Source organism: Chiloscyllium plagiosum, chromosome 39 (assembly GCF_004010195.1).
Source record: "Chiloscyllium plagiosum isolate BGI_BamShark_2017 chromosome 39, ASM401019v2, whole genome shotgun sequence".
NCBI lineage: Eukaryota > Metazoa > Chordata > Chondrichthyes > Orectolobiformes > Hemiscylliidae > Chiloscyllium > Chiloscyllium plagiosum.
The window spans coordinates 8,343,975-8,355,080 of record NC_057748.1 but is presented as its reverse complement, the minus strand read 5'-3'; the positions used below and the strand labels follow the sequence as shown (position 1 = coordinate 8,355,080).

Sequence of the window (11,106 nt, the reverse complement as noted above, 5' to 3'; positions counted from 1 at the left end):
TCCTCCCTACCTTTTATCTTAGCCTGCTGGACACACTTTCCTCATTCCTGAAGAAGGGCTTATGCCCGAAACATCGATTCTCCTGTTCCTTGGATGCTGCCTGACCTGCTGCGCTTTTCCAGCAACACATTTTCAGCCGGGATTTCCTTCACTAAAGGACATGAGTGAACCAATAGATATTGGCGACGCACACATCCATTAAACCAATGTTGAAATTATGGCTTTGTGCAACAATTGATGATCGTTTCATGGTCACCATCACTGAGACTAGCTTTCAATTCCAGATTTATTCATTTTTATCCCAATTACATCACCACTGCATTATTATATATTGCAACCAAAATTTTACAAAACTAATGCACACAAAAGCGAATTTTTGATATAATACAGTAATATAATTGGAGGCAAGTTTCAAGTGTGGTTTTAAGTGGAACACCACTATTATTACATTCAGATTCTTAACCTTCAGACTTAGTTTCCTATTTGCAATTTCAGAATTACAGCGCTGTTCTTTGTGGAGTGTAGATTATATCGGTATTACTTGCGGATTGCATTTTGATGCCTAAAGAAAAATATCTTAAACAAATTTACAGAATTTTATCCTATTGTTTACACCCCAGCTGCCCTGTTGTCCCTTCCAACTCCTCCTCCTCTGCTACACCTTTCTCGCTGCAACAATTAAAGTAAAGAACTTGCATTTATATAGTGCCTTTCATAGCTTAAGGATATCCAAAAACATTTCACAGTCAAATAAGTGCTTATGAGGTCAGAGAAATACACCTGCTGATTTGCATATGGCCAGCTGCCCAGGAAACAGCCACGTAAAGGACCAGAGCATCTTGTCTTGGTGTTGGTTCAGGGTAAAATATTGCCCAGTACACCATGGAAAACTCTACTGTTCTTCTTTGAAACTGTGACTAATGAGACCTTTTATGTTCTGCTTGGAAGGCAGACAGGTCTTCACTTTAACATCCTATCTGAGAAACAGTCCGTATGACAGTGTGGTGCTCCCCCAGTCCGTGTTCTGGAGGGTCAGCTTAGTTACTCTCCTCTGGACTTGAGTGGGGTTTGAACCCATAATCTGTGGTGACTCAGCATCTAGACACTCATCTACATTACATCTGCCCTCAGCTCAGAATATTGTATTGCCATTTGATTTATGACCAAACTTGGGCATCCTCAACTGTACATGAGCTTCTATAATCAGTCAGAGGATGGGACAATGTCCTAGCAGTGAAAATCTAGGGGGAGCAATAGGTTGAAGGAATTTGGTCTGTGTAGACAAAGCAGTGATAGCTAGTGGATAGGTGTAAAAAGTAAATGAAAGGGTTGGTGATATGTTGGCTGCTAGCTCAAGGAGCTGGAATATATAACTTGAGCCTCAGTCAGATCTTATTGTGAGTATAGAGAATCCCTACATGTGGAACCAGGCTATTTAGCCCATTGAGTCCGCACCAACCCTCCAGACCATGGAAATACCATCATTATGTTCATATTAAAGACATCAGGAGATTTGGAGATAGTTTGGGAAATTGCCATGAAGATTAGCCATGATCTTGCTGAATGCTGGAACAGGCTTGATGGGCCAAATGGCCTATTTCCACTCCTATTTCCTATGTACAAAGTTTGGGCATGGCAGATGAGGCTGGTGTGCAATGGTTCAGAGGGGAGAGGACAGCAAGACATATGACCCATCCAGGGCACAGCCATGGTCCTCAGGAAAGCAAGTGACCAATGACTTATGCTAAGAATCTGGAACCTTAAACAACATGAGTTCCTTAGTAAATCTTGGAAAAACTTCGACATACCAGAACAGCAGTCTCCTGTTAGGAGTATCTAAAATCATGCCAGGAGGAAGGGATGGAATTAAGATACACAATGCTGTGAATGGACAGAATGAGAGAAGGGGCTGAATAGCCTCCTCCCATTCCTATTATGATTTATTTTGAAGGTTACAATGCATTTTTAGAAGCGGATATTTGAGAGTAACGTTTGTGAGGCTCCATTGTGGAAGTGCAGGCTAGAAATCAGGCAGGGACCAGTGCTAGTGCAATGGCAGACTTTCCAATCAATATCAGGAAAACTGGGATCACTCGAAATGCCCTGGACTCACTTCCATTCGTTTTTTTCCACACCGCTCTGTGAGACCTTATGACTGTTACTGAAGTCTCACACAATTTATCCTCCAGTGTTAGCCTAACCCTTTGGAAATATCCAGGAAATCCACTCAAGAACCAGGCTGGTACAGTCCACTGAAGAATTAGAGGTCCCCTTATTAACCTTACTGGCACTTTCCGTTGTGGTTAAGTCTAAACATTCCTGGGATATTCTGTGATGAGGTATGGAGGAATTTCCGCATTCACATGTCAGCGAGATCACTTCATGTCATTGTTTACAGCTGAGGAAGGGTTAACTCAGGGTCTGAGCCTCTGAGTGTATTTACAGACTCCAAGTTCCTTTCCATCCATAAGCTTTCTCTCCAAATTTGTACGTTAGTCTCCCATCCACACGTTCCAGGATTCCAGATTTGTAATAGTGTCTAAGGAAGAGGAGATAAATGCATTAAGTTTTAAATCAAGTTGAATTGATTTTTATTAAATCTTAAATACTTGATGTTTTGGAAAGAAGAAAAGTCTCCCACTTAGACCATATTGTACCTTTTCACAACCACCTGATGTCTCAAAGCACTTTCCACTCAATGAAGTTAGATCTGAAGAGTTATGGGAAATGTGGTAGGCAAATAGTGCACAGCAACCTCCCACAAACAATGACAATCTGTTTTTGTGATGCTGATTAAGGGAAACATATTACTTGAACCCAATCCCCCCCCCACCTCCCGCAACCTGGGAATAACATCCTGAAATAGGGTCACAGCACCTTCCATATCCACCCATACAGGCAGATGGGACTTAGTTAAACTTTTCATCTGCAAGGTGGCACTTCCAACAGTGTCGCACTCCCTCAGCACTGCACTATACAGTCAGCTCTGACTGCTGTGCTGAAGTACAATTTTATTTTTCTTGGATTGTCCCTCAAAGACGTTTTGCCCTTGTTTTCTCTCTGGGTGTCACAAGAGCTTTAGTATGCCCAAGTTTCCATCCTTCATGTATGAGACTTGGGTACCTGGAGGCTATGGACTGGAGGTTGGCATGTAAGTTCCAGGAAAGACTGGATGTCATCGTAGTCACTTGTGATTATATGTCATCTTTAACCTATTCTCCTAGTAAAGTTTCCTCAGTTACATCAATTAAATTTGACACTGAATTACATAAAAGGATAATGGGATCAAGGAGTTTTATCAAAGAGGTAGCTCTTAAGAAGTGTCTCAAAGGTAGAAGAAGGCAGTGAGGTTCTGGGGTGGGTAACTGCAGAGCCTAGAGGGCCAGATGGAGAAAGACCCAGGCCCCCACGACGGGTGCAAGAGAAATCAGGTCCTGATAGGATGGTACAGTAGCCCACTGGTTAGCACTACTAACTCACAGGGATCTGGGTTTGATTCCTCGGGCAACTGACTGTGTAGAATTTGCACATTCTCCCTATCTCTGTGTGGGTTTCTTCCGGGTGCTCTGTTTCCTCCCATAGTCCAAAGGTTAGGTAGAGTGGCTACACTAAATTGCCCATAGTATCTAGGGGTGTGCGGGCTACGTGGATTAGCCATGGGAAATGCAGGGTTACAAGGTTAGGGTGTAGTGGTGGGTCTAGGTGGGATGCTATTCAGAGGGTCAGTGTGGACACAATGGATTGAATGGCCTGTTTCAACACCGTAGGGGATTCTATGATTAAGCAAATGGGCAGAATTGGAGGAATACAGAATTTAGAATGCTCTACACTGACTGACATCCCAATTCTTTCTCTAGCCCAGTGACACTGAACAGTGGGTTCCTGGACCTGGAAGAGTTATGGTGTACTACATTATAATGCCAAATGTATTGATTTTTTATTGTAGTTTTCAACAAGGAGTGGCAGATTTAAAATGGAGATGAGGAGAATGACTTCTCTCAAAGGGTCATGAATCTGTGGAATTCAGTTCCCCAGATTGTGGTGGATGCCAAGATGTTGAATAAATTTATTGAAGGAGATATATTTTTAATTAGTAATGGGTTGAAGGGGTATGGAGAGCAGGCAGGAAAGTGGATCGGACATAATCACATCAAATGGCATAACAGGCTTATGGGACTGAAAAGCCTACTCTGAGTTCTTATGTTCATTTAAGTAAAGTCAATTTCCCCTAAAGTGATGGAATTTAAAATCATACTTTATTAGGATCAACCCTGGTTCAAGAGCATGACCATCATGCCTCCGTGCCCCATAATTCTGCAAAGTTGGCAACTACAACCAAAGATGGAGATTGTGCTGCCATTGGGAATTCCCCACCAGTCAGAGGGAGGGACAATGTTTCTGAGCTTCTTTGTTCATATTCTGGCTCAGGAATGTCAGCAGCATTGGAAAGGCCAGCAATTTGTGTTGCATTGAACTGAATGGCAGTGCCATCTCAAAGGGTGGCATTGCTGTGGGTCTGAAGTGATGTGTAAGCCAGACCAGGTAAAGCAGATTTCCATCATAGAGTCATACAGCATGGAAGCAGACCCTTTGATCCAACCAGTCCATGCCAAACATAATCCCAAACTAATCTAATCCCACCAGCCTGCTCCTGGCCCATACCCTCCCCCACCCAACCTTTCCTATTCATATCCCTCAAGGTAATTAAGGAACCAAATCATGATTGATGCTGATGTCAGCATCGATGACAAGCTTTCAGAGCTGGATTTTGTTAATTGATTTGAAATTCTGCCATGATGGGATTTGAACCCAAATCCTCATGTCTCGGGTTTATTGGTCTGGTGATACTACCACTACATCCCCACCGCCTGATGTTTACCTCAGTGCTCGGCTCAGCTTCTCATAGTTCATTTCTTTGTTGTTTTTTTTGCTTCCCCACAGCTGGGCAAAAGCGTTGGATTTAATTACACGAAAGATTCCTGCCTGCCGATCCTCCCATCGCAGGATCTCACTGTTCTCTGTGGGGTTCAGCAGCAAATCCCGGACAAACTCCCACAGGTGAACACTCTGGCCTGTTTGGATTGAGTTTTACACACACAGTGAATAACGGTTAAGATATAGTTATAGAATCCCCACAGTGTGGAAACAGGCCTTTCGGCCCATCAAATCCACACCGACCCTCTGCAGCATCAGACCCATTCTCCTACATTTACCCCAGACTAATACACCTAACCTACACATCCCTGAACACTATGGGCCATTTAACATTGCCAATTCGCCCTAACTTGCACATCTTTGGACTGTGGGAGAAAACCCACGCAGACACGGGGAGAATGTGCAAACTCTACACAGACAGTTGCTCCAGGCAGGAATTGAATCTGGGTCCCTGGTACTGTGAGGCAGCAGTGCTAACCACTGAGCCACCATGCTGCCCAAACTGAAAGAAAAAATGAAGCAAGACTCACTTTTATTGAGGCTCAGAAACCCAGAGACATTTTATCAGCCAATCAAGTCTTTTTGAAGTGGAGTTGCTGTTGCAATGCAGGAAGTTAGGCGGCCAATGTCTGTACAGCGAGCTCCCACCATTAGTGTGATAGAATACTCCCCACTTGCCAGGGGGGATGGTTGCAGCTCCAGCAACACTCAAGAAAACTTGACACCATCCAGGAGCAAAGCAGCCGCTTGGTTGGCACCACATCCACAAGCATTTCCTCCACCCCATCACTAGTGCACAGTGTCTACCATTTACAAGATGCAGTGACACAACTTCCCCCAGGCTCCTTCAGTGGGCATCTTCCAAACCCACAACTTCTAACAATGAGAACGTCAAGGGCAATGAATACAATGGCATGTTTCTGTCCAAGCTCCGCAGCAACCAACCTGACATTTTCTAAATTCATTCACAGTATGAGAGCATTGCTTACTAGGCCATCCCAGAGGGCAGTTGAGAGTCAACCACATAGCTGTGGGTCTGGAGTCACATGTAGTCCAAACCAGGTAGGGATGACAGTTAGCTCAGTTGGCTGGAAGGTTGGCTTGTGAAGTAGAGTGATGCCAACAACATGGGTTCAATTCCCATCACCAGCGGAGGTTGCCATGGAGGATTCTCCTTCTCAGCCTCTCCCCTTGCCGAAGGCATGGTGGCCCTCAGGTTCAGCCACCGCCAGACGTCTCTCTCTAATGAGAGAGCAGTTCTATGGGAACACAATACCAAATTCCAGATCTTTACTGAATTCAAATTCTACAATCTGCCATGGCAGGATTTGAACCCAGGTTCCCAGAACATTACCTGGTTTTCTGGATTAATAGTCCAGTGATAATATCACTAGGCCATTGCCTGTATTGGAAATACATCACTGTTGCAGGGTCAAAATCCTGGAATTCCCTTACTAACAGAACTCTGGGTTTCCCCACAGTTCACGGTTCAAGGCAGCACCTTCTCCAGGGGCAATTAGGGATGAACATTAAAGGTTGGCCTATAATGCGGTAAGGTGAGGGCAATTTGCTTAAAACTTTGCTGTTCACGTTCTTGGCTCAGTTCTACAAGTTCAATATAGAGAGAAGAGTGCTCCGATGTGGGGCATTCTCTCGGTTAGTACCATATACCATCTGTAGAGAGCGAGCGCCTTGGGACATATAGAGAGACTCCATGGGATCTGGAATCAGCAGTTAGGGAAGAAATTTCATCGGAAACATGGGAGAATATAGGGGGGAATGTAAAGAAAAGCTCAATATGCAATAAAACACAAGCGATGCAATTGAAGATCCTCTACGGGGCACATATGGCACCCGAGAGGTTAGTAAAGTTTAAGAAAGGATCTTCTACAAAAATGTCCCAAATGTAAAATCAGCATTGGCACCCTTACACATTGTTTTTGATCCTGCTACAAGATTCATGGATACTGGGGGGGCCAGAGTGAATGAGCTGGAGAGGATCCAGGGAATAGAAGTTAAGGAGGATCCGGTATCCCTTCTTTTAGGATTGCCGTATCTGCCCTCTCTGGGTGAGCACAGAAAGTGGTGCTTTAACATTCTTATACACTGTGCGAGGAAGAACATTCTAATGAACTGGATATCAGACAAACCTCCAGGTCTTGTGGGGAGGCGCAGACGTGTGATGGAGCACATCCCCCAAGATTATCTGATGAGTATGGTGCACCATGGAACAAATTTATAAGACATGATGGCCCTTTCTCAATTATATAGGCATGGATCTGTCAGCGGTATTGATTAGGGCCTTTATATAGCCACGAGGGCCGTATATGGTGGTCTGGGGACCGGGGAAGTGGGGGGTGGGGGGGGGAGGCCTAGTAATTACTGGTATAATAACTGTTGCTCCCATGGACAGGAGCCTTCATGGATGTATGGCAAATGTAATGTAGTGTAATGAAATGGAATTTAATTTAGTTGGATTGTAATTTAATTTAATTCTATTTCATTTAATTCAAGTTTATTTTAACTTGGGTTAAGTTAAGTAAATGTGAGACAATTGTAAGCTGTAGAGTAGTAGGTAGTTTATTGTTAACATTGCTATAATGTAATAATGTGGTATTGTTAATGCTTCTCTGTATTTTTGTACTTTTATAGCTTTTTTTGTAAAAGAGTAAACATTTTTTCAATAAATACATATATATAAAAAAAGGTTAGCCTAACCAAACAGCCACATCCCATAAAAAAGATTTTTAAAATGAGATAACCAGATAATCTATTTCAGGGATGTTCTGTCTTTAAAGGAGCATTAGATGAGGAGGAAATGATTGCATGGCTACATGAATCAACTTCTTCCCATTGTTGAAAAAATGTAGATTTACTATGAGTGGCAAAAGAACTAATGGACCCAATGAAGGGGGAGAGGTGGAGGGGTGGGATGCTCATGTTAGTGGTTGGGATCCGGACTACACTGCCTGAGAGCATGACACAGGTAGATTTAACCTAGAGGGCATGCCACAGGGAATTGCATAAGCAGCTGAAGAGAAAAATTGATTGAGTAGAACAAGTTGATTTGCTGTTGCAGGGAGCCAACAAAGCTGGGCTGAATGGCCTCCTTCTCCACTGTAATCATTCTATGGTTCATAGAGTTGAGGGATAATTATTCGTCAGGCCACCACGGAGAATTCCTCTTTCTCCTCTTTAAAATGCAGCCATAGGATTCCTGAGCTGCCTTGGTGGAACATCTCCCCGAGAGAATGACATCTTTGACACTGCTGCAGTCCCTCAGTGAGTGCAGTTGGAGAGTCTGTCTGTGCTCAAGCCTGATTTGAACCTGGGGTTGTGTGAGGAGAGACTGTTACCCAATGAGTCATGGATGCCAATAATATATGGGAGGTTTGAAGAGTTGGCAGAGGATAAAATAGATCGGGGATAGTTTGTTGGGTGACACTGATTCTGGGTTTGTAGACAATAGAGAGATAATGAAGGAGTTGTCACAGTGGTTAGCACTGCTGCCTCACAGTGCCAGGGACTTGGGTTTCATTCCACTCTCGGGTGACTGTCTATGTGGAATTTGCTTGTTCTCTCTAGGTCTGTGTGGATTTCCTCTGGCTGCTGCAGTATCCTCCCACAGTCCAAAGATGTGCAGATTAGGTGGACTGGCCATGGGAAATTGCCCACAGTGGCCAGGGATGTGTAGGCTAGATGAGTTAGTCATGGGAAATGCAGGGTTACAGGGATAGGTTAGTTCCAGGTGAGATGTTCTTCAGAGGGTCAGTGCAGACTGGATGGGCCAATTGGCCTGCTTCCACAGTGTAGGATTCTATGAGACCTACATTTTTCAGACAACGAGAAAGAGTAAGGTTAGAGGAGGATATGATGCATCACATATTTGAATGTAGACGTGAAGCAGGAAGCATGAAACATGTGGACAAGCAGGAGGCTGGAACAACACAGCAAGCCAGGCAACTGCCCAGGCAGAAGATGAGGTGTTGCTCCTCCAATTTGCGGTTTGATTCATTGTGGCAATGGAGGAGGCCAAGAATGGTCACGTCAGAAAGGGTGAGGGAAAGGGAGTTAAAATGGTTGGTGACTAGGAGGTTCAATTGGCCCCTGCGTGGCCGGCTGGGATGCCCGGCAAAACGTGCCCTCAGTTTACGTTTGGTCTCCCCAATGTAGAGAAGACCACATTGGGAGCATCGTTGAAGGTTGAAGGAGAGGCAGGTAAACCTCTGTCTCACCTGCAAGGACTGTTTGTGGCCCTGGATGGAGGTGAGGGGAGTGGTGTACAGGCAGGTTTTGCATCTTTTCTGGTTGCGGGGGAAGGTTGGTGGGGAGAGTGGCGCAAACCAAGGATTGTCAAAGTGAATGGTCCTTGCGGAAGGCAGAGAGGAGTGGGGAGGGGAAGATGCTCTTGGTGGTGGGGTCTAGTTGGAATTGACTGAAGTGTTTAAGGATGGTGCATGGGATGCGGAGATAAGGTGGTAAGTGAGGACAAGAGGGATTCTGCCATCTAGACAGCCCTCCATCTCACCACCTCCATTACCAGTTCCACTGCTCTAAACCCCCTTCCCCAACGTAATAGACAGAGTCCCCCTGGAGAGCTGATCCTATTGACAGAGTCAGAAGTCACATGACACCAGGTTCTAGTCCAACAGGTTTATTTGAAATCACAAGCTTTTGAAGCACTGCTGCTTCATCAGGTGACATTGTCTGAAAGCTTGTGATTTCAAATAACCTGCAGAGTCATTGAATACTTTTGAGGAAGAGGTTGTTAAGTTATTGACAAGTGAGTCAAAGTTATGGGGCATGTAGGAAAGCAGAGTTGAGGCCATCATCACATCAGCTATGATCTTATCGAATGGAAGAGTAGGATCAAAGGAGCTGAACGCCTATCTTGCTCTTCCTCTTTACATAGAAACAGGAGGAGGCCATTCGCCTGCAAGCCCTGCTCCACTGTTCAATATGAACACAGTCTATTTTCTACATCAATTCCATACTCTTGTACTATTCCAATATATCTTGATTGGCAGTCTAAAAATCCAATGCTTTCAGTCTTGGATCTATTTCAAAGATCCATAACACTCTGAATGAAGACATTACTTTTCATCTCACTCAAAAATGACTGGCTCCTTATGCAGAGACTGTGGCCCCTACGTTTCCAGCCAAGGGAAGGTAATTCTTAGCATCTAAGTACTTAAGATGTTTAAACAGAATCGTCTCTCATCCTTCTGACCTTCAAAGAATCCTTGTGTTTTTATATATTCATGGGATGTAGGCATCTCTGGCAAGGTCAGCATTTATCGCCATCCCTAATTTCCCACAATGCTGTGGGTCCAGAGTCACATGATCAGGTAAGGATGGCAGATTTTATTTCCTGAAGGACATTAGTGAGCCAAATGGGTTTTTATGACAATTGACAGTGGTTACATGATTTTGCCATTAGATTGGCTTTTCAATCCCAGGGTTAAAAAAAACTGAAATCAAATTTATCCATTATCGACACTGGTATTGAAAGCAATGGCCCCAGAACGATAACCTAGAGTTCTGGATTACTAACTCAGTGACATTACCTCCTACACCACCACCCCTTACACAATCAACTCCTACCAAATAGCCCTTATAGGGTCATAGAATCATACGGCATGGAAACAGACCCTTCGGTCAAACAAGTCCATGCTGAATGTGTTCCCAAACTAAACTAGTCTCACCTGAGGGTGGCTAATGTTATACCACTTTTTAAGAAAGGTGGGAGACCCTTCGGTCAAACAAGTCCATGCTGAATGTGTTCCCAAACTAAACTAGTCTCACCTGAGGGTGGCTAATGTTATACCACTTTTTAAGAAAGGTGGGAGGGAGAAAGCAGGAAATTATAGACCAGTTAGTCTGAGCTCAGTGGTGGGAAAGATGCTGGAGTCTATTATAAAGGATGAAATTACGGCACATCTGGATAGTTGTAACAGGATAGGTCAGAGTCAGCATGGATTTATGAAGGGGAAATCATGCTTGACTAATCTTCTGGAATTTTTTGAGGATGTAACTCTGAAGATGGACGAGGGAGATCCAGTAGATGTAGTGTACCTGGACTTTCAGAAAGCTTTTGAGGTTAGTGAGCAAAATTAGGGCGCATGGAATTGGGGGCAAAGTACTAACTTGGATTGAAAGTTAGTTGGCTGA

General features: G+C 44.0%; 1 protein-coding gene across 4 annotated transcripts in view; it reads right to left on the bottom strand.

Annotated features, from left to right (window-relative positions):
* Nucleotides 1-276: 276 nt before the first annotated feature.
* Nucleotides 277-11,106, bottom strand: part of LOC122542195 (ETS homologous factor-like) — a 33,038-nt gene continuing 22,208 nt past the window's right edge. For all 4 annotated transcript variants that reach the window (XM_043679650.1, XM_043679654.1, XM_043679651.1 and 1 more), the window contains 2 exons: nucleotides 4,880-5,072; nucleotides 277-2,539 (listed from right to left, as the gene is read on the bottom strand). In XM_043679650.1, the coding sequence (XP_043535585.1) occupies nucleotides 2,440-2,539; nucleotides 4,880-5,072 (293 nt within the window). In that variant the 3' untranslated portion in view covers nucleotides 277-2,439. The remainder of the gene's footprint in view (nucleotides 2,540-4,879; nucleotides 5,073-11,106) is intronic.